The sequence below is a fragment of the Thermobia domestica genome, chromosome 13 (assembly GCF_964235325.1).
Source record: "Thermobia domestica chromosome 13, izTheDome1.hap1.1, whole genome shotgun sequence".
Lineage (NCBI taxonomy): Eukaryota > Metazoa > Arthropoda > Insecta > Zygentoma > Lepismatidae > Thermobia > Thermobia domestica.
In genome coordinates, this window is record NC_137466.1 from 156382497 (window position 1) to 156406486 (window position 23990).

Consider the following 23990-nt stretch of genomic DNA (forward strand, 5'->3'; position numbering starts at 1 on the left):
TTATACAACTGAAGTTCTATATTGTGCATTTGTAATATGTATCCATGTTATGTACAATTTTATTCACAACTGTGGAAAATTGAACCTTATTATTAACTTGGTATATGTCCAATGCGTACCCCGATCACCGTGAGTTGTGTAAGTAAATTCAGTTGCAGTATTCAATGATTTTAAAAAAAAAAAATGGGTATTCATTTGTTACGAACCATCCATTAAGACAATAATGCTTTTATTTCATTTCCACATGAGGTTTGTACATTTCAGTAGGGTTTCTAAAATACAATTGATCATTTTAGAGTAATTATCGGACATATATATACAGTATTTAATAGTAATGAAATTGAAATTTGTTTATGCATTGTGTTGTATTTTAGACTTCTATTTCGACATCAACTTTTCAAGGCATCTTGTGGATCAACTAAATCAGAAGATACCAACCGAATTGTTCCGTGAAATCATGTTCCTATTTTCTTCTTAGTCCAATGATTTTTACTTTAATCCATAACAGCTGTGAAAGCACTAACAATTTCAATAATTTTTAATTCTAGGGGGTGAGGAGTATTATTTCAAATTGCTGTGTACTGTAAGCGCTCTCTACGAGCCTCTTGTTTGCAATGGCTCCCTCTACGAGCCCTCTGCTGGTAACGGTTATGGGCGAACCTCTCTGCGTGCGAGTGATATCACCAGACTCTCAGTATCTAAATTTATTACCTCACCCACCAATTAACAGCCATCTCCAAAAGAATATTCCTCTTTAGGAGGAATGATAGAACCACTAATTCCAAATAATTAACTTTACCGAGGTTGTTTTTCGGTCAGAACGGTTTAAGATCTCCCTCTCTCCCTTATTTCCTTTAATTTACTCAAGGGAGGCAGAGAAAACAAATAGGTTAAATATCTCTTAATCCTTTAAATATCCTCGCACAACCTTTCTTGTCGACCAATTCTAAATTAACCAACTTTTCACCCTATCTGCAAGAATCTAGGGGAGTTCTTACTTCAAGTAGCATACTAGACTCAAATTACAATGAAAAACTCACCAAGTTCCTCTTTTTGATATCTTTATTTCAATAAAGAGCGAATGATAGCTGAGAATAGTCTGTGATCTCTAGATAAAATATTTTATAGGCCTCTACTTGCCCTCCCGGAGACTGAGAGGGGCTTAAGTATTTCTCTATCCTAATCCCTAAAGAATTGGGGATTAGTTCCTAGTATAATAGATCAAAAAAATCCCTACTTCTGTCATTAAGAAAAAAATTACGTAAACTAATACTCTAACTTATTAGGGTCCACTCAGAAAGCGTTCTCTTACAAGCTGATGAAGTGAACCAATTTACAGAACTAAAGGTGCCTTCACTACTTATCCAGCACCTGGCCTAAACCTAAGCGAGGAAAAGCCCAGAACCAGACCTTCCTCAAGAAGGATACTATCTAACAAAATTTACTAGGAATAGGTTCAGTGAGGATAGAGGAATAGACCTCAATAAGAAGCCTTTCTAGATCAGCACTCAGATCTATAGTTATTGGTTAAATTCACCCGTTCCAGTCCCCTAGCATTCTAGAGCGGAACTAAATGTGTGTGTTTTTTTTTAAAAAAAAACAAACTATCAGCCTGGCCTTATATAGTCAGACATCGGCCGGACTCGAACCCGGAGCCCTCCAATTCAAAAGCAATAAGCCTATCCACTGGACCCAAACAAGGAGCCCAGACAAACTCCAATGTAAACTACAAACACTAAATGTCCTAGTTAAAGTGCTTAAAGAGAAATCGCGAGCTAGACATTATCCAAAATAAAAATAAAAATGTATATTTATTTATTTCCTTAGAGAAGTAAAACAAATAAAGATCTAACCTACCCCGTGGACTCACTTGCAGACTCGCTATACTATACATGAACTTTTCAGCTAATTTTGAAAATACCCGCACGACTGTTTTAACCAAGGAACTCCCATCCCCTGAAAATGGAACCAGAGAAAGGACAGAACTGCCTTTCCCGCTATTCGAAGCATTAAAATGGTTCCCCGTCTCAAGAGAATACCTTCTATATATATACTGTGTATATATATATATATATATATATATATATATATATATATATGAGAGGTTCGGAAAGATATCCAACTGTTTTCCTAGCAAGAGCTCCTCCGTGGCTAAGCGGTTAGCGTACGCGCCTTTGGCGTGGGAGACCCGGGTTCGATTCCCGGCGGGAGCTCATGTGGTTCGGATTCCACGTTAATCAGTAGGTCCACGTCTCATATAGCCTCGCTGCTGAAAGGGACGCTAAACTAAAATCAACTCAACTGTTTTCCTAGCAAAACTACCTATTGACCCATATAGATGGCATAGGCGGAATAAAAGAATACAAAAGTAAAACCAGGTCCCCGTTCCCCTCTGTATCCTAAACGTTGCTGGCAACGGACACTGTTTCCAACTAACATTCGTTATCTATAAATAGAGGAAGTTTTTATTATTATTATTATTTCCGTTTGTATGCTGCAGAAAAGAATATGCTAGATTAATATATGGATTATACATGGTAAATCGGCGAAATTAAAATACCGCTAATTTTATAATCATTATGTGATATCTTCAAATAGATAAAAGATAATTGAAATATGGAACAAGAGCGCCCTAGACAATATTATTTTGCGTGAGGTACCGTTATCACAAGTCACCTAGTGACTTTCTGTTTTCAGCTGTTTAGAAACGCGAAAATAAATGCCGATATTCAAAATGGCTCGAAATCGAAAGCAGATAAGTGAGTCGTGATAACGGTTTCTTATGTAAAATAATATTGTCTAGGGCGCTCTTGTTCCACATTTCGATTATCTTTTATCTATTTGAAGATATCACATAATTACTATAAAATTAGCGGTATTTTAATTTCACCGGAATGAAGACACTTAAACTGAATTGAAAATTTTTCCAACCCTCAATCGAGCCATGTGAAACTTATTCAGAGTAGTTAGGAACATGAACGGTAAAGTTTCCTACTAAACTGGTTTTTATCTGCTGTCTTTAAATAAATATTTTGGTTACTGTTGTAACAGTTTTTTGTGTTTTTGTGATGTCAGTATACGATAAAACTAGTTCCTCTATTCATTTATGACTATTCAGTTCTTGAGAAAATGTTATACATTGTCTCGAACGGCCCTTGACACTAATAAGTCTTCGAAGATTGGCTCGCCCCCTGTTCCAACTTGCATATATCTGTATTTTCATACTTTCTAGAGGCCCCAACTTCATATTTTCGAGGAGGGGTCAAATATTAATACTTGCTCACCAGGAAAAATTCCAAATTACGACTCTGGTCCAGTGGGTCACGTTTCTCTTTGTTTTCAACTACAGGTTTATGTAGGTAGACACCCAAAAGAACCTTATACTCTTACATGGCTTTGATGTGAATCACAATTTCAAGGTATTCCGTTGATCTTGCTATTATTCTCAAATGACCGAATACTCCTAGTGTTCATATTGACATTTACCTGATCAGACGCACCTTGATACAGATTATATTTCCTAATAACGACGCAATCTTTCAAGATGACAGTTTGTTAATACGCGTAGTCATGGCATAGTTTGAAGAACATCAGGATAATCTAGTTGGGATTCCAGTTAAAATTTTGAAAGTGATTCCGTTTCCTTCCGCTCTGGCTAGATGATCTGCCCACCCGAACTTCTTAGACTTAATGACCCTAACTATGGTAGTAAGCGGTATAAATTATACAGTTTTTCGTAACAAAAGTTTCCACAATTCCTCATTCCCGTCTCTCTTTGGTTCAAATATTCATTTCAGGAGTTTTTCAAATACTGTCAGTCTGCGTTCTTGAAATTCATATTTCAGTTGCTAAAATCCTGCATGTATTATCTGGGTTGATATTTAAAGGAGAATTGGTTTGTAGGATTTTAAACGATTGGAGTGGAAGTCCCAACATCATTGTGAGGACATGTAGGTATGAATCATTGTTGCTATAAATACGTATCTTATATGTATTATTACCAAATATACCCCTAAAATAAATTGTTGTTCCAGATTCGGCATTTCCAAACAAGGCAGAGTGCTTGTAGCAGATGACATGGGTCTCGGTAAAACCATACAAGCTTTGGGTATAGCTCACTACTATAAACCTGATTGGCCGCTTTTAATTATAACTCCATCATCAGTAAGGTATGATATTTTAAATTACATAACTAATATATGCATTATTAGAGAAATACACAAAATACATAGTTGATATTTATAAATTGTCCATCTGAATCGTCTATGGCGTCCTCATTCTTTATCCCATTTTGTTTTGTTCGACATCAATTCATAATATAATTTGTTTTTTTTCCTTTACTATGTTTGTATTGTAGTTTTATATGCATATCCTTAGTTAATATAATTCTTGATATTATATCTGTTTTATTATTTAATTTTACTTTTTCCACTAAGTTCTCTCCGCTTTCAACGTGAGAACCCATGACATAACTCTGGAATCCATCATAGTGATAGATGTGACGTTACTTATCCACTGGCTGTTTTTAAAAGTATATATTCCCTTCTATTTGTACTATTCCCTTTCTGATAAAGCTTCAGGAAAAGCGCTTACTACATGGATTTATTTTATTTGTGTTTGCGATGTTTATAACTAGCTTGTAATGAGTAATTTGTTTTCCTATGCTCGCTTCGGATTTATTTATTTACTACGAGGAATGATCGAAAAAAAAAAAAAGTTACTCAATACATCTGATGATAGAGAACACTCAACAATAGTCCTCGAAGTAATAACAATAGTCCTTTTACGTTCAGTTTCCTGAACGAAGCAACCATTTTGAATTTCTTCTTCCTTAGAGAAGACGCACATTTCCATTCCATGGATGCCTGCATTCTTGATGGAGAGTGAACAAGTGAAATATTTCATCACCAGTCACTAACCGGTGAAGAAAGTTGTTCCCCTCCGCTGTGTACCGGTGTAATATATTTAGCGACGTTGCCATTCTGATTGTCTTATGGTTCTCGGATAATGCTCGGGCACCCATTTCGCTCACGCTTTTCCATGATAGTCCTAGCTCAGTTGATATTGAGCGTAACGTTCTTCTTCTGTCCACACGAATACACTCATTTACACGAGAACGGTTCACGTCAGTGGTTGAGATACTGGATCTACCGCTCTGTTTAGGGTTGCCATAAAAAATAATGGTCCGTCCTTCGTTGAAGACACGACAACATTTCGCTACATATTGCCTCACAATTAAATCCTCCCCATACATACCCGCAATCTATCTATGAATGTCAGCCGGTGTAGTGTTTTTGGCGCACAGGAACCGCACCTCTGATTTCACTTCTACTCTTGATCAATCTTCCAAATGAGTCACCGTTTTAAATGTCCGTTTCTCGGGTGTTCATAGTCAAAATCAGAAGTCCTCAAACCTCCAACAAGACAAACATGTTATTAATCTACAAATAATTTTTTCGTTAAACTACAGTGAATAACACAAAAGTTATGTTTTTTTCCCTTTTTCCGATCATTCCTCGTACATACATCATTCCGTTTTCTCTTAATGCAGTATTAACTTTCAGTTATTGTAAATACTAGCATAAAATTTAAGAGATATCCACACAAACAAAACAATAGTGAAATGAGGAGACACGACGGATCAATGGTAAAGCGTTCCCTCTGATGCGAAAATTCCCCAGTTCTATCCCGAGCAATGTAAAAATGTGAACTTTCACTTTCCATTCCTCGTTATGAAACCTTATAAATCTAGAAAAATTTTTAAATTTCTAGAAAACAAAATCATTGACAGGATGTAAATTAATGCTAATTATATAACTTGAAAAGGATTTTTTAAAAACTTTTTCCGTTTCTCGTAAGCACAGTTGAGATCGTAAGGTTGAATGAGGGCAAGTATAATTATTCTACTATAATGGATCAATCTCCATGCTGCGCTTTAAGTTCTACACCAGGCTGCTTTTATTGTTGCGTGGTCATTAAAGCTTAGTTTTATAAACTTTCCGACCGTGAAATTAAAAATTTTTGAACCAAGAAAATCGTGAAAGAGCGGTGAATTTGATTATTTGATTTGAGAAAAATCCTGTTTCACTTTCTATATTCCACCTACTCTTTCATCATTACCACTAGGGCGTAACCGTGAAACATTAAGAATTTCATTTCACTAACAAAATAAAGATTGAAATTTTCAAATATTTACCCTCAAACATTTCGGATGAGAAAAGATAGGAAACGTTCAGCTCTCGAATATTTTAAGTCTCTATATTGGATCGAACTTTATTTTGTTAGTTAATTAAAGATTTCAAAAATATAAAGTTACTTGTGTATAAAAAAACATTAGTTCCTAATATTTTGTGTTTGTTTCTGTAGGTTTTCTTGGTTAGAAGCTATCAGAAATTGGCTCCCCAGTGTATCACTGCAGGATGTTACTGTACTAACATCTTCGAAGGATCCCATGGATGAAGCTAAAGTTGTTATAGTTTCATATGATCTTTTGAGCCGTAGAGCAGCTGATTTCAAAAAGAGAAGCTTCGGAGTTGTTATCGCAGTGAGTTTAGTGCAATAACGTTACTCAAGTCTCTGTTGTGTTTTGATTATTATTAGTAAATAAAGCCAAAGAAACCGTCTTAGGATCTCACAGTTATCGTTAATATAGCACCATTTCTGTAGTATTATGTCGCAGTTGAATTCCTTAAGATTAATGTTCAGTGTATTATTATTATTATTAAATGGAAATTATTATCAGATCAAAAGAAAGAAATTAGAATTTTTATCTGCAAATGTACAGTCATATTCAAAACAAAACCTGGCCATTCATTGGAGAGCTCTGTACTGTTGTAAATACTTAAGCGAAGCTAAATTAAGCAAATCAGAATTTTTGACTTACAAGGTCTTCATTCAAGCCAAAATATTAAAATATTCTACGTACTGTTCCAAGGATGTGGGTGACCAGGTTTTTCTGAACATGCCAGTACATACATAAAATACCTCTTTTTATATATATATAAAACATTTATCTTTACTATGGTTTCCGCAGGACGAGTCACATTTTCTGAAAAGTTACAGTGCAGCAAGAACGAAAGCAGCCCTTCCAGTTCTGAAGCAAGCAAAACGAGCAATCCTGCTAACTGGAACTCCTGCCCTCTCCAGGCCTATAGAATTATATACTCAAATTTCAGCTCTAAGCACACAATATTTTCTCAGGTACAGTAATTCGCTACTTGTGACTTATATCCTATCTTGAATTAAATCATATTTCCTGTAATTCGTAGAAAATTGTAATGAAACCGGTTTGTCAGATGAAACCTTGTGAGTTAGAATATTATAGTCATCTCTAAAGATTACTTGCATTACAAAAGAAACGTATTTTTAATAGAATTTTTGCATCTGTTCGTCAATTTCAGTCTTCTTTATTGCTGCTTGTAGGAGATATACAATACATAATTACAACGTAAAAGTAAATCGACGGTTTTCTTTAAGTTATTCATTATCAAGTAGTACTTTCCTTTCTTACTCTGTCATTGTAACTCATTAGTGAACGTTCTAAAAGAATTTCCTTTAATTGCAGTTTTCAAGAATTTGGTATTCGATATTGTAACGGCAAGAGAAATCATTTCGGTTGGGACTTCACAGGTTCGTCTAATATGGGAGAACTTCAGTTGCTGTTAGAGGAACGGTTTATGATTAGAAGACTAAAATCTGATGTTATAGCGCAACTTCCACCTAAAAGAAGGTAGGATTTATTTTATATTCCCTTAAGCTTCTGATCTTTCCTTGTAAGCAGTGAGGTGCGCAGAAGTTCTTCAAGGGGAGGGGGGTTCAAGCCCCAAGTTCATATAATTCCAGGTTTATATATATATATATATATATCAATATGGTAAATGTTTATTTTTACACATCGTCTTGCTCAAGGAGAGAGATTAAAACCCCGAAAGTCTCCCTTGCGTACGCCACTGCTTGTAGGTATCCTGATGTATGGAAATATATAGTTATTTTCTTGATAATATGTGTAATTTGTAGATGTAACTCAATTTAAAAGTTTTTAGTGAAAATAATGTCATTTTAATATATGGTTTCAGTTTCGAGCAAAACCTACTCGTGACATTGCAAAACTGTTATCAGTCATAGCAGAAACATAACTGTATTGAAAGGGAATATGTAGTACTATAGAGTGATGATAATATATACCATACTATACCACGCAGTACCCCCCATCTTGGTAATTTAGCTTACTATGATCTGTAGTATGTAAATGGTCCTATTTATTCTAATATCATTCTGGAAGAGTTTCGTGGGCGTTTCAACTTTCGCGAAGGAGGTTCTTGTGTTGTGAGGAAATATAACATTTTAAAATGTACTATGTGAAACCCTATAAAATCAAACATATCGTATACTGTAATCTCAAACAGTGCATAACGCGAAAGATCAAAAACATCCTACTGGTTATGCAGCAGCAACACCCGCGATGTGTGTTTGGAGGCAATGGAGAGGATTTGAAAAGATTTATTTAAACCTACGTAAAAATTGTGAAACTTAGTAATTATCTATTCAGGATAAATTTCTTTATTAATACCATACGAACTTCACGAAGTGATTTTTCATTTCTTAATTTTAAAAATACTCGAATTCTTCGATTTTACGGGCTCGGAAGCAACTGAGAAAAACTGGAGCAGCCGATTCAATTTGAAAGTCGTGATTTTAAATTAAAAATCTTGAATTTACTGTATTGTAATGTATATTTATAGCGTATCAGGTATTTTACAGTGTCAGATTCGATAGTGTACTTCATTAAAAATCCAGTACAGTATTTTTCCTCTTTATTTCGTAATGTAATTGCAGATATTAGTCACCACTGTAGATTCAGTGTCGGAAATTACGGATAACACAACATTGGACCCCTATTTTCCCTTTTAGTTCATTAAAACGAGGGATGAGTGTGCTCAATATTTCTGCTCGATCCGATGAATTAGAAGTCTGTTCAGTGCTTGTATTAGTCATGAGTGATGTAAGATATGTTTCAGGATTCGTGTCTGTCCTGAATTCTGAATGTTTCAATAAGCTACTACAGTAAAACCTGTAAACTTGGCCACCTGCTTATCTTGGCCTGGTTCGTCATGAACCTCCATTTTCCCATAAGACATAAGTTGCTTATTAGTCTGTAAGTTGGCCACCTGTCTATCTTGGAAGTTGGCCGCATTGAAGCAATGTTTACCATATGATGATAATGATAAATTCACCTGCGTATCTTGGCTACGCAAAATACCATTTTGTTATTTTCCTTAACTGTTTCGTATTCCCGAAGCAGATGTTTTGTATTTATGTCTGAGGACAAAAATCATGGATTTCCACGATTTGTTCTTGAAGGTCAATGCCCAGAACACTACTTTGATAAAGGGGTGCTGAAGGAAGATGAGAATAAGAAAAATCACGTACAGGAATTGAGGAAATGACTGTACGTATTTGTTTACTCTTTCTCTTTTGGTAAAACCCCTATAAAGGCTCGTTTCATCACTGGGGAGCTTTAGTAGTTACAGGTGAAAGCTAATCATCTTAACTGTCAACTATTAGCACCTGACGGCTTCCCGAAAGGTAGCGGAGGTTTTAAGATATGAATTCCTTTAAGATCTTCTAAAAACATCTTTTGCTCCGAGGGAAATATTTGTAGCTCATTAACAAGCAGTAGAGGATACTATGCAAGAACTACAAAATTAGAATGTGCATATGTGCCAAAAAGAATAAAAGGAATATGTCTAGAATAAACCACCATAATATACGTATTTTTCTAGTATATAGTTATAATTACTCTCAGTGGCGCATTTAAGGAAGTTTCGTTGCTTAAGATCCCGAAATATTATTTAGGCTACTATTTTAAAGTAAATCAAATATCTTACAGAATTTCACATTTCCAGGAATAAAGGTAGAAAACACACCCGAAACAAAATAGTAAAAACGCCACTGATTACTCTGTATATATATATTTAAAGGAGCTGTCGTTCCATTGTTTATTAAAATTTTACGATCAAGTAATACTAGAAATCCTATTGAAAATATACACTAATCACACCTATTTTCTGTAAGTTTGCCACCTTTCTAAGTTGGTCACTTTTCAATGGAACCGATGGTGGCCAACATAGACAGGTTTCACTGTACTAGTAGGTGTACTACTACTTCTTAATTTTTTCTGCATTTTTTATGGACGGTTACCGTTCTTGCTCTGCAGTCGGCAAGTCCAGGGTTCGAATTCCTTGACTGGTTATCCTGACAGATTTTGCTAGGGATTTTTCTCAGTCACGCTAGACTAATGCTGGTTTCGTACCTTTAAATATGGCCCTGACCACTTGTTTTCATCACATGTTTCGTTATTTCCAGTGTAAAATGTGTTTATGTCTATATCTGTAATTTCGTCATTAAAGAAATTCATAAAGTAATATATATATATTCATGTTTAAAACACCTTAGCAAATGATATTAAATTCTAATCTTTGAACATAAAGATAAATATAGTGCAGTTATGGGCTATTCTCACATTTCTTTGTTGAACAGAAGTTAGCTTAGGATTAACTTTTGGCTGTTATTTAAATTATTATACACAAGGCACTATATCAGACCGATTTTCAATGGTACCCACCTTCGGAGAAACTTCGCCGCCACCACCGATGTTGTTCTGTTGGACTTGCAGCACTGTGTTCAATTAGAGGAAACTTCGGTGAAGCATGGAGAAGAATTCCCACTCTTTATTGCAAGCGATGGATACCGGTATTGAAGACGTCTTTCCAACAGAACAAAAGCCATAGAAGTCCATTGAACTGGCATTAGTGCTCTTCACAGAAATATCTTCAAGCAAATTCCTAATTTTTTTAAAAAAAGGCCTTTTCTCATGCTATGACTTGAAGGCTTCTCCATATGGATATTGTCAGCTGGTTGATTTCCGCACCGTATAATTGTGGGTTGTCGATCCGAAAGATATAATGGAATCCTGGAAAGACCTGGTGTTCGCTTTTACGTTTTTACCAACTTCCCCTCATATTCCGTAACAAACTACATAGGAAATTTTCCTGGTAGTGGAGAACAAAATTGCAGCGGCCTTTTGCATCACTATCACAGTGTCAACGCTTGAATGTGATCATAGCAGTACGATGGATGTATGCTTCATCCGTTGTGACAATTCTCTGCCATTTGGACCTCGCCAGATTCTTTTCGTAGAATTTTCTTCAGTTCGTTCCTTGTTTTGCAATGTGACTTGAAAGCACATGATGTACGTGCATTTGAGACACACAAAAAGTTATATTGAAAAGGTTTTAGTTAAAGAAATACTGGGTCACTCAACACTGGAATTTGGGTTTGTTGGTGCTTCACGCACGCATCAGATTCTTCAAATATCTTCTCATCGCAACTATAAACTACATCTTAAAATGTAGCAAGTTCGTGGTGAAGAAAATGAAGAAAGGTATTTAGGACAAATTTTAGAAGGAAATAAGCTTACTAATGTCGACAAATCAAAGGCAGGATTTGGAAGAACTAATAATGGCAACACTTCCAGACTTTTCTTCCAAATCAAGGAATGTCTACAAACATTTGTAGCATTGATGTCAATATAATCGGAAAATATAAAATTGTGCTACAAGCTATTTATAGTAGTCATGAAATAGACGTAGAAAAGTTCAGACTTACGATCTGAACACAGCAAATCTTTTTGTGGAGACGTATCCTTGATAGCCTATTTCTCCTACTGTACTCAAGGTACTTGGCCATGGTTCGGGTGTAATTGAACACGCGCTGATCCCAGTAGGGCAACTAACCGAAGAAGCATTACTTATTTAATCAAACCCAATGATTTCAAGCTTGCGGAAATCTCCGAAGAAACAAGTTTCAACGTTTGAAAGAGAATTAACCGAGATGTTATTGTCACCAGATGTATATTCAGTTCAACACAGCAGCAGTGAGTGCCGAATCAGAAACTTGAGTTTGAAAAGAGTTCAAGCTTTGTAAAATTAGAGAAGAGTAACGTTCAGATTTTCTGAGATTATGTTCAAAAGGTTAATAATCTGATTAAAAGAATGCATATACGTGTTTTAATTACCATATTCAAAAGGGAAAAAAAATCTCATAGTTTCTACCATAAATTCGAGCGTTTGATCCTACTGTAAGATGCATCGTTCTAGCGTCAATCATAAGATGGCAGCAAAGTTTCTAATTCAATCAGATGTAAACCGAATAATCTTTTGTAGTGTGCAGAAGATTATATTTCTTATAACTTAGAAAGAGTTAAGATTCTGGAAAAGTACCTCATTGAGAAATTTGGAAATTGAGAACAGTTTGGTCGTCTTCTTGGTGTGATCAGGTCATTTGTGAGTAGATAGTTATTTAAAAAATAGTGAACAATATAGTGTAACGAAATCTCCGCATGACACAAGAATGCATGTAATGAAGACACTGCCATAGTGTCGAAACTGATTACTATTTTTACACGGAATACTCCGTTAAGTTTTGTACCTTGTTCACAATTGCATCAGTTTAATACTGTATTTTGAGATGGTTGAATAGCAGGTCAATAATAATAATAATAATAATAATAATAAAAATAAAAATAAAAATAAAAATAAAAATAAAAATTGAAATACATCTAAGGACCAGTTCCTATGTCCCCTAAGTGCTTGGGCGTAATCCTCCAAATTTACCATTAAAAAATAAATAAATAAATATTTTTTTTTAAAAAAAAAAAAGTATTAGAAGAAAATTGGAATTAGTTGTGACTCCCAAGATAACTTACTTTGTAAATTTAATTTTATCCAATTTTGGAATATCTTTGTCATTCCTAAAAGCATCTGTTCGATTGTTCCATATTTAATTAAACATGTGATGTTACCCCTTAAAAAATTAATGTGCTCAGCCTGCTCCCTAAAACCCACTGGTAGGCATCTAAGTTCATAAACTCGAAGATATTTACTCACCTTACGTTTTAATATAATGTTATAGTTAAGCTCAAACAAACATACTAAACATCGAAGTTTCACTTATCAACGCTGAACTTACTCGTAACGGGATACAGAAGACCAAAATGAATACTTCTTGAGTTAATGATAAAATTGCTTTACAAGCGGTACACATTATAACATTTGACTTAGAGGAAGACTTTATGGAAGTGTGAACGTACAATACTTAAATTACGCGATATAAAATGACGATAAATCACAAATCGGAAGGATGGTTTTTAAGTTTTCCATATTCACACGAAAGAACCAAATCAAATTTGGATCAGAAGAAAACTTTAATAAATACCTTTACAATATTATATGTCATGGTATAACTCGATTATAATAACGACTTTCATAATAATATATAGTAATCTAAATTGTCTATAATACTTTTTTTGGAACTTGGGTCGAAGGATGTGAACATGTGACGTAAGCAACGTTCTCAAACGAGAAATACTACTTTAAATTACTATTAACACTCTTTAAATGATAACCATGTTTAATTCACTAACTTCAAGTTTATTTTTTGATGGATTCTGTATATATTTGTAGAATTTAAAAACCAGAAGTTCATTCTTACGTCCGGACAGTCTTAACAATCACAGTATATACCTTTTCCATTTATTTGAACAAATAGTATGTGTTAATATTGTTTTTGTTTGAGGGGGTTGTTGATGTTAAAGCAATGAGGTTTTGTTGATGTTAAAGCATCAACGTCACAAAATGTGAAAAGTGATTTTTAAAAATAGGACCTTCCTTTTTTTAAAAAAATAAATAAATAAATAAGAACAAACCGTTCCTAACTTCCAAATACCGATTGAGGAAGGTGGGAGAAATCACCGGATATACTATGTATGCTCGCATAATGTCTGCACCCTAAAAATCACAAATTTCCTTTACTTAAAAATATATGTTACAGGTATTAGTACTCTTATTCTTGTTATGTAACATCACTTTTATTCCTCTTTAGTCCTGATGAAAAGTGATTTCATCTGCGTAAGAAGCTAAAGAAACTTTTCATTATTATATACCAGTATACTAATTCTCATTAGATTTCCATTCAGTTAATTATGCTATTACATAGGAAGTTCGAAATGCAGTTTCAATAAAAAACAATGATGAAAAATGCACGTTTTTTGAACGACATACGTAAAGTTCGCACCGGTTTTGGTGTCGCAATTTTAGTATTAAAAAATAAAAGTATGGACATTACGCGAGTGTGTACGATATTCGGAAATTCGTTAACTTTTTGGAGCGGAAAGCTGAGTGATAGTATCTGATAAGCCTAATGTTCTGTTACATAATGAATTGCTGGTAGTGTAACAACTATTTTCTAATTATTTTATAATAGCTTAATTCAGAGGATTTAAACCATAAAAACGTTTGAAACGTCAGCATTTAGATAAGTAGAAGAATCAGATGAAAATAAAAGATCGTATATTTTTCATAACGTAATATTCTCTTTTATTGTTAAAGGCAAATGGTGATGCTAGATCCGAGTATGGTATCTCATAACAAATCAATGAAATTCTTTGAGAAGAATCTCAGTACAAACAAACTTCTAAAAGGTTCTGAGCGGCGAGGCCAGTTACTTCAATACTTCAGTGAATCTGGGGCAGCAAAACTCAAAGCAGTGGGGTAAGTAGCAAAGGTATTTAAAAAAGCGGAGCTATCATACCACAGTAAGTACAAATTTCTTTTATACTTACTCGTCATTTACACATAGTTCATTAAGAGTTATAGGCTATTTCTGAGTAATTATTTAGTGCTTGCATGTATCTGAATGGCTATTGCGCCTGTTACTAGGATTCCGTTTCTAGTCGGGTCACAAAATTTTCGATATTCACCTAAAATCATGAAACAATTGGAGATATAGAATTAAAAAGAATAGCTCAATAGTAGAGCGTTGACCTCTAGTCCGATGTATCTGGTTCGATTTCCGGCCACATGAATTTGTGATGGACAGCATTGTGTCTTTTTTTTTAGGGGGGAGGGGGTCTCCTGTTTCCTTCCAATTTCTAATTCCACCAATCATTTCATAACCACCCACATTCTTTATTTTTTTTTTTTTTTTTTTTTTTTTTTTTTTTTTTTTTTTTTTTTTTAAGCCTAAAATGCAAAATCGTGAGATATAAAACTCCCAATTTCATTTTCATTTTTCACTGAATTACAAATAATGAAATTTAGTCTCGGAAACTAAAAATTATGACGTTGGGAGCCAAAATCTTGATGATGCACCTTCGACTGGCCATAATGTTTCGTGTGTGTATCATAATATGTGCCAAGGCTTTTGTTTCTCCTAAGTGTCAGTTTTAACCCTTTTCAAAATTAGAGTTATTTTTTAAAGGAAATTTTAGATTTTTACTTAGGAAGCTACTACTCGTGCCCTAATTATGGTAGGTTCACGGTGTGTACGTCAGTGTTTTCAGAATGATGCAGGATTTCGACTTCCTTTATTTCATTTTTTTTCTTTTTTTTTATGTTTATTTTCGGATCCCCCAGGGTCTGATATCAATACGAAAGATACCTAAAAAATATTACATATCCTAGGATGTATATCCATCAAGTTTCATTGAAAACTTCTATTATTATTCTGCAGACTGAAAAGAAAGGAAAAGTAGCTTAGGAACCTCCTGCTCCTATCCTAACTAACTTAGGTTCATGATTCGTACATCATTGTCTTCAAAATGATCTAGGCTTTCGAGTGATACCACACACATGTATCACAATCCACAAATTTGGGAAAATTTCCTGACATTTTCCTGACAAAGATATTAAAAAAGAAAAGAAAAAAGTACCTCTGGGGATCCAGGTTTAGGTAGCTGCACGAAAGGTGCCCGGAAAATTTTACATGATCTAGGCTATATCACACTTTCCAATGCTCCTATTTTTCCTATATATTTGCATCTCTTCGTATAAACTCCTATATTTCCTATATTTTAACGAAACCTCCTATATTTTTGTGGCATTGCTACTTCCACTTGTGAAAATAACATAAGGAAATAAGGTGTGGATAGTTGGAGGGTCTTTTGTCTCCACAATAGGGTGGTTGAATGGAAACCCTTCTGTGTTTCGTCCTTTCCTGCTTATTGTCTAAAGATAATTACACCAAACAATATACAGTTAGCGCTGTATACAACAATATACTGAAGAAAATGAAAGTGTAACTGATACTTTTACTGTTGTATATATTTCCTCAGATGCACTAAGTTCTGTGTGCAATTGTGTATTTAGACACTTAATAAACCAACTCTTTGTATCATGTTTTTTTCTGATTTTTGCTGAATTTTGTATTGATTTTTACAACTTATGTATTTTATTACAAAAAAAAAAAAAAAAAAAAAAAAAAAAAAAAAAAAAAAAAAAAAAACCAGAAATGATAGGATCTAATAAAGTGCAGGCTACGAAACCTCTGACTCGACAAAGTTCGGTATTGTTGCTCTCCCTCTAACCAGCTTGCTCCTTTTATAGTGTTGTTGGACTTCACTTTCACCCGCACAAGCGAACATGACACATATCGTACATGGCTCGATTAACACCCGTGAAAGCACACAATGATGAGTAGAGAAAGTGGGACCAGCTTTGAATCAACTAGGGCCTCTCATTGTGGTGCGATGCTGCAACATAGGGATCAGCTGGAGTAGGAAAGATAGCTCTTGCAGAAGTGTTTGCAGCTTTTACATTAAAAGAATGTAAAATCACAGTAATTTTCTGCTTTAATTTCTAGCAGACTGAAGATTGTGTCTTCCCATTTCAATACGATAGTGTTTCCACTTTCCAACCCTGCTTTCGATTTGTGATTTTAGGTCTAATTCAAAAACATACTTTGAAAAGTTCCCTGATGGCTACATGTTTAGCATACGAGCGACGTCGGAGGTCCAGATTCGGTTTCCAGAGATGTCACGTTTCTAAATCTTACATTCAGCTGTAGACCTAGGCCTAACGTAGTTTCAGTGCCGCTAAGGGACGTTAAATTGAAACAAATAAATATATCTTTTTTAAAAATAATTAAAAGCCTTACTTCTGCAAAACACGAATGTCAATATCAATTACGCATTATTTATAAAAAAATGTTAATTTCAATATATTCAGGATATTGCTTAGTTAGATTTAGGTTTAGTGTCCGTTACAGCAAGGCTATACGATACATGGACCTACAGTTTAACATGCGTCCAAACCAGATAAGCTCCACAGAGAATCAAACCCGGGTTGCTCGCGCTAAAAGTGCATACGCTAACGATATAGCCACGAATGAACTAGTTTAAAAGATTAATAATAATACTATTATAATAATGGTTGCTTTTTCATTGCTAGCTTATATCAGAGAGAAATTTATATGCTATTTCTAAGCTATACTTTGAACTAAAGAACAAAAATTAAAGCACGCTTAAATAACAATTTTAAATGCCATTACTACAAGCAGCGCAAAAAGTGCACAATGAAACCTGTTCAATTGTTACCTCAGTAAGTTCTAAACTTCATCCACCCCTTTCCATTAAGATCGTTTGTTCATTTTTAGTTTAACGTCCCATGACTATGCTCCGAGGGTAAGCGACGGTGATGATGATAGTGAACAAAATGGTGGAATGAAGAGAGTAGAACACCGAACGAAACGGTAAAACCTCGAAAAAATACCCACACATGGCGTTTGTCCAAGACAAAACCCATTTGGCGCAAACTGGAAGCAAACCAGGGACCCAACCACACAAAAGGTGACCGCTCTACTACTGCGCAACAGTGACGTATTATTGAAGATCATGTAATCGTTGCAAGATTCATTATAAGTACATAAGAAGACTAAAGAGGCTCATCCGTCAATAACTTTTACATATGATATAAATGTCACTTTCTTATAATTTGATACTACAATGCCACAATTTTGGATAAATATTTAATATTTTATTTTCTATTAGTTCCATGGAAACTTTTTCTCCAATTCATCAATCATTGAAAAGCTACTTCATAATAATATTAGACAAACTGGTAAGAAAAGCTGACGATAAAAACACTGTTTCAGCACAATGACGTAAGTTTGCTTCTGCTTGGACCGAAACAGACCGAGAGTCTTGGTTTATACGTTGACCCGCCGTTTAGTACTGGTAAGCTACGTACGAAAATACTAAGAAACTCGTATTTTGCTTTTTTGTAAAACAAATATTTTTTACCTATTGGATAATTGAAATGTTTCTTTTTCTTACCTTCACGAAATCTCCTATATTTTTTCGTCGTGATTTCCTATATTTTTTTCCATTAGCATTGGAAAGCCTGCTATATACATGCCAAGTTTCAATGACGTAAGGTTAGTAATGTTGAACAGAAAACGTCAGTTTTTGTAGGAATTTTTGAAATAGGAAGGTGATATAGAAAGAGAGATGTTTTCATATGTATATAATAGTGTGTAACCTTATACGTAAGAAAGTATTAAATAACCACACTTTTAATATATTTAAGTACACGTAAATACCACTGGAATGACAAAAATTCAGTGGATCTGGGTTTTGTTTTCTTGAACCATATTGTGAATCACTGATTTTAAAAGGGGTAATTGTTTGAAACTTCAGGAGAACTTAAGATATCTCAAATAAAATTTAAGCCACCACATGTGTCATCAAAGAAGTTCCAATTAATCTTAATGTAGTAGCAATCTGAGTTTTGGTTCACTGGAGGAGGTCGTGTAACTTGCACCTACATTAAACCCTTGATCTATGTTCCATATAGCTTCGATATTTGTAGTATTTTTTATCCGTAATTGAATAATGTGAAATTTTAAAAATATATATAAATATATAAAATTGACAATGGAGTTGAGATCGTACAAGCACAAGCAAATAATAACAACAATTTTTCTTTATTAAAGAAAATGTAATTTTTTTTTTATACAATACTGCCTTTCATTTAGTAAGTTCGTCATTCTGGTATTATTGACAACATGTAGATATATTTTTTAAACATCTTAATAGATTGATTTCTTCTTGTACTCATTGTCAGAATTGCAATAATTTAGAGAATACATATCATCATCAAAACATAGAAATATATAGAATTTAAACAAAGGTACAAAAATTTAAAATATCAAATAAATAACTCATTTCTCTACCTACACAAGAGGAAACCACCAGAACGGAATTCAAATTACCTGGGAATGTAGTATTTTGTATTTTATAGTAAGAGAGAGAGAGAGAAAAAAAATTGCATGATTATGATCATTGTTAAAGTCAATTTATTATTTGTATTTTTTATTATGTTTATTTATTTTTTAGTGAATACGTACAAGAATTACTTGAAAACGGAAGGAAATTCGTGTGTTTTGCACATCATAAAGTGGTGTTAGATGGAATCTGCAAGATCATTGAAAACAAAAATTTTAAGTAAGTACATGCATTGATTTGCTTTATGACAGAGTGTATCAGGGACGCCACTTGGGAAATGTATATATTTAAATCAATTGAATTCTAATATACCAATAAAAAACATGAAACCTTATGTCAATGGAGAATTTGTATGCCCCATCCCAAGCAAATCTGAAATGACGCTCCTGGTGTGTATTCTTACCTATGTGTATTACTTCAAAAAATAAAGAAAGAAAGAAAAGAAAAGAAAATAAATAACATATAGATTTGAAAATACTAGTACGGTTTTTCTGATAGTATGTAACGGAACGAAATACTTAGTTTTAATTTCGATTGGTCCTGAATTAAGAAATAAATTGCAATGTGATATTTGTATTAAAGGTGCCTATAATATTGTAAACCTTTGGCGCCTCCACCATGTAAAACTTTGTTTTATATAGGTATAGGCAGAGTGTTAATAAAAAATGTCCGGAATCGACTCCCATTACCGATTTTTATTATAAAAGTACTTTTACAAAATACTGTACAAATAATCTCTAGTATACAAGCTTAGTTATAGGTAGTCTTTGACCGTAAGGTCGCAGACAGGATCTCCACAGAGCCCCGTAGCAGGCTAAGCAGAGGGGTATTAAGGATCCAATGCTCCGTAGCAAGCAAATGTGGGTTAAGTGGCCAACAGAGCCCCGTAGCAGGCTAAGCCAGGAGATAGGATAGGCGTAGTCCCGTAGCAGACTAGAGGCCTGGGGTTAGGTTAATCCTAATGTTCCGTGGCAAACAGTAGGAGGGTCACCAGAAAACTGGTACAGAATTGCCGTCGTCCAGTCAATTGAAAGGGTTCCTTGGGTGGCGGTGGCCCTGCTGCTCCGTGGGAGGGGCTAAAAGCCGTCGTCTGCAAGTGATTGTAGATCCATGTGGTGGTGTTTGTAAACACTGGCGTGTGGAATTGTTTATACACTACATCACGTGGGACATTACAATATTCAAATGAGTACGATTATAGATGCCATTTCTGTCCTATAATATTCATCTCATTTGTATTAAGTATCTCTGTACACGTTATTTTTTCCTTTCTTTTAATCCTTGATACATGTTACATCTTGTTATTGCATATATTATATTTAGCCGGCACTTCATTCACTTGTGAGTGAATACACTAATGCGTAAAATAGCTGTTATAGGTACTTTCCTCCTATTTTGTAGGTTGAAAATCCTAGTTTAATATTAGATCATCATATGTCTAGTTTTCTATCGTTTCAAACTGGTCAGTTTGAAAGAAACCAGACAGTGGTTACTTAAAGAATGTAAGGAACACTTATTACAAATTTTCATATTCTTCTCCTTGTTCCCTGAAGACAAAGTGTATAAACATCTGCACTATTAAAAAATATCTGGGTTTTCTTCTTTCGACAGTAAAAATTGCTACTTTAGGTATATTTTATAGACTCAGTTACGTCAAATTATCTTCCAAGTTATGTATTTTTATTACGATTGATAGAAAATACACACATTTAACAAATCTCAATAAGAAATATGTAAAAAATAGGAACATAAAGAAAGCAGCAATCTGTGATACGTATGCACTTTGTCTTCAGGCAACATGGAAATGTGTGTAAAAAATTTAAGCCAAACAACGTTAATAGAATTTGGCATACTTCCCACACTCATTGTTGTCACCATATAAAGAAGGTTCAAAGCTGTTATCGTTTTTAGTACCAGTTCTGTAGTTTTTTTTTTTTTTTTTTTTTTTTTACCTTTATGCATTTGAGTGTATACAACGAGAACAACATTATGAATTGGACGGAAATTTGTAATTACAAGAGAAATGAGAAGAGAAAAAATGTTCTTTCATGTTCAGAAAAATATGAATATATCTACGTTCATTGTGAATTAAATACGTCTACTACTGTAAATGAGATTATTATTATTATTATTATTATTATTATTATTATTATTATTATTATTATTATTATTATTATTATTATTATTATTATTCACATTATAATTCATGGTAAGATTGATCTAATCGATTTGCTGTACATCAGAATTCCAACTTATAACCCTGTAAATTTTCGACTTATTTTCTTGTAACTAGAATTTGTACTCCAATATATAAAAGTATTCAAACGATTAACAAGAAACTTTTAATACTTGGTATTTTTAGTAAAAAATTGCCTCAAATTAAAAAAAAATCAGTATCTCAAGAGTGTTACTACGGATTTTAAAAGGATGGTAAGGGACTTTTGAAACACCCTATATTACTAAACAGATACCAAAATTTAAAGATATGGGGTCCATGTCTACCTTAAAAATAAAATGAGGAGCAGCAGTTTTATCTCTCTATAGAAGACCAGAAAACGTCAGTCATGAACTCTTTCAGGTTGTACTTGGTCATATTTGCACTTTTACTAGCATATGAACGAATATTGGGTGGATTGGGATGTTTGTTAGCTGGAAAGTGGCTCCATTCACGTTTGTGGTTGTTCGTCATTCATGTCACTTTACGACAGTATTGCGACATTGCCATAGCGTGGAACATGTTACAGAGGTCTCAAACTATATTGTTCACTATTGATTTCAATAGACGGTGTGCTTCTAGAGCCATAAGCCACATGACTCCTTTCCCGTATATTCTTCTTGCGCTAATTCCATCATAACAGCTTTTCAGGTGTTCCCATGATTCACAATACGCTTATTCAGTGTAGCTCTACATGCATTCCTCATATCCAAGATTTAACCTCAATCCCTCTAATCGTTTCAAAATTAACATGTCATTTCTAGACATTTTCTATGTTCTATCTTCGCACTTTGCCCTCACTGATCTTCCACCCTGTATACGGTCTGCCATTAAACACCATCTTTTTCTAGTTTCTTTTGATGCTGAATTCAGTGTTAGCAATCATTTTTAGCAATTGAATTCACCAAATCGGAATGTTCTCTTGTCAGATCTTCGTTGATATGTGTATACAGTACTTGTATAAAAATTAGTGTAATGTTTCTTGTGAGTATATTTTCCAGCTGAATCTAAAGTCTCTTAACAATATAATTAGGGGGTACGATGGTTCAGTGGTAGAGCGCTCACCTCTGGTGCTTGAGGTCCCTGGTTCGATCTCCAGTCAAGTTTGTGGTGGCCAACTTTTTGTCCGTGAGTTTTGTCGGGTTGCTCCCGTTTCGTCCAACAATTTCATTCCATCGCTATTCACTTGCCTTAATCTTCCATCTCTCTTAGCCTAAAAGGCATAATCGTGCGGTTAAACTGAAAGATTTTTAAATATAATTAAGTAGCTCGCTGCAACCGGAAAGGCTATTAGTTCTTGTAATGGACGATTGAAATTAATCGCACATAACTAGGGTTGATTATGATTTTCTAATTCTACAAACGCTTGCCAGGAACTATGTAGCTTTGTGAACCTGTACAATTCCAAACAATAAATAATATTAAATTGAACTTAGATCTAGTTCTTGCAGATATCAATGATATTGAAATGGGACATAAACTCAGTCATTTGTTTCTGAAGATTCTAATCCCTCTGCTTTATTTCTTGACATTCGTATAGTAAGAGAATCCGTACTAAAAGTGTCGAGCTCCCTTGTGGCTATGTGGATAGCGTGCGCACTTGACGGCGGGAGACCTGGGTTTGATTACCGGCAGGAGCTTATGTGGTTCGGATCCCACATTAAGCTATAGGTCTACGACTCGTATAGCATATCTGCTGAAAGGGACGCTAAACTAAAAGGTACTAAAAGTGCACTTATTAAATCAGATTATAGCTTCTACAAAGCTAATTACGAACAGAGAAATTATGTCTGCCAATTTAAAAACGGTGTCTAGCATTTCTACGGTTGACGAGGCTGTTGATATTTTCCATAAAATAATGAATATATCTTTCACAAATGTGTATAACGTAGAACAATAATCAGAAATATTTATTTGGTTTACTTCTAAAATAATCAAGTTAATAAGTAGCAAAGAGCATCAGCGAAGAAAATGAGGACAAAGGATTAGGAACATTACCTGTCATTTAAAGAAATTAGGGCTGCTGTAGTCAAACAGGAAATTTCAAGCGCTTATGGTAGATACGTAAATAAAAATATGTAAGTGTAAGATGTACTCAAGTTAGCCCCCCTAAAATGATCTCAGCCTCCCCTGTCTTAGTGTTCTGGCTACAGGCCTAATCACTGATCTAGTAGAACATTTTGTTTCTGTATTTTTCTTTTAGTTATGATGATCTGAATATGATTCGTATGTTCTCCTCCATAGATATATCAGAATAGATGGTTCCACATCAGCTGAAGGGCGGAAAGTTCTCTGTGATAAGTTCCAGTATGACGATAGTTACGTTGTTGCCGTTTTGTCCATAACAGCCGCAGGCACTGGTATAACTCTTACAGCAAGTCAGCTGGTGGTCTTCGCGGAGCTATTTTGGAATCCAGGGGTAAGAACTTTATTCTACAGTATAATTATTTTGCATATTCATGCATAGTATTTCAAGTTAAGGTGCTTTGAATTAGGGTAGAAAGAAATGCTGAAATCATAGAAAGTAGTTAAATCCAGCTTTGGAAGTTATTGGTAATTAAATATCGGTAAACATTATAGTCATTGTGCATATGTAAGTATGAAAATATAATTTTGCAACTGTTAATAAGAAGTTAGACGGCAAATTGAAAAGAC

At 34.3% G+C, this 23990-nt stretch overlaps 1 protein-coding gene across 3 annotated transcripts in view; it reads left to right on the forward strand.

The window, feature by feature from the left end:
* The window catches only part of Marcal1 (SWI/SNF-related matrix-associated actin-dependent regulator of chromatin subfamily A-like protein 1), a 60713-nt gene that overhangs the window by 21457 nt on the left and 15266 nt on the right, over window positions 1-23990 (forward strand). For all 3 annotated transcript variants that reach the window (XM_081736719.1, XM_081736717.1, XM_081736718.1), the window contains exons 5-11: window positions 4035-4169; window positions 6367-6544; window positions 7034-7200; window positions 7565-7729; window positions 14448-14609; window positions 19232-19339; window positions 23580-23754. In XM_081736719.1, the coding sequence (XP_081592845.1) occupies window positions 4035-4169; window positions 6367-6544; window positions 7034-7200; window positions 7565-7729; window positions 14448-14609; window positions 19232-19339; window positions 23580-23754 (1090 nt within the window). The remainder of the gene's footprint in view (window positions 1-4034; window positions 4170-6366; window positions 6545-7033; window positions 7201-7564; window positions 7730-14447; window positions 14610-19231; window positions 19340-23579; window positions 23755-23990) is intronic.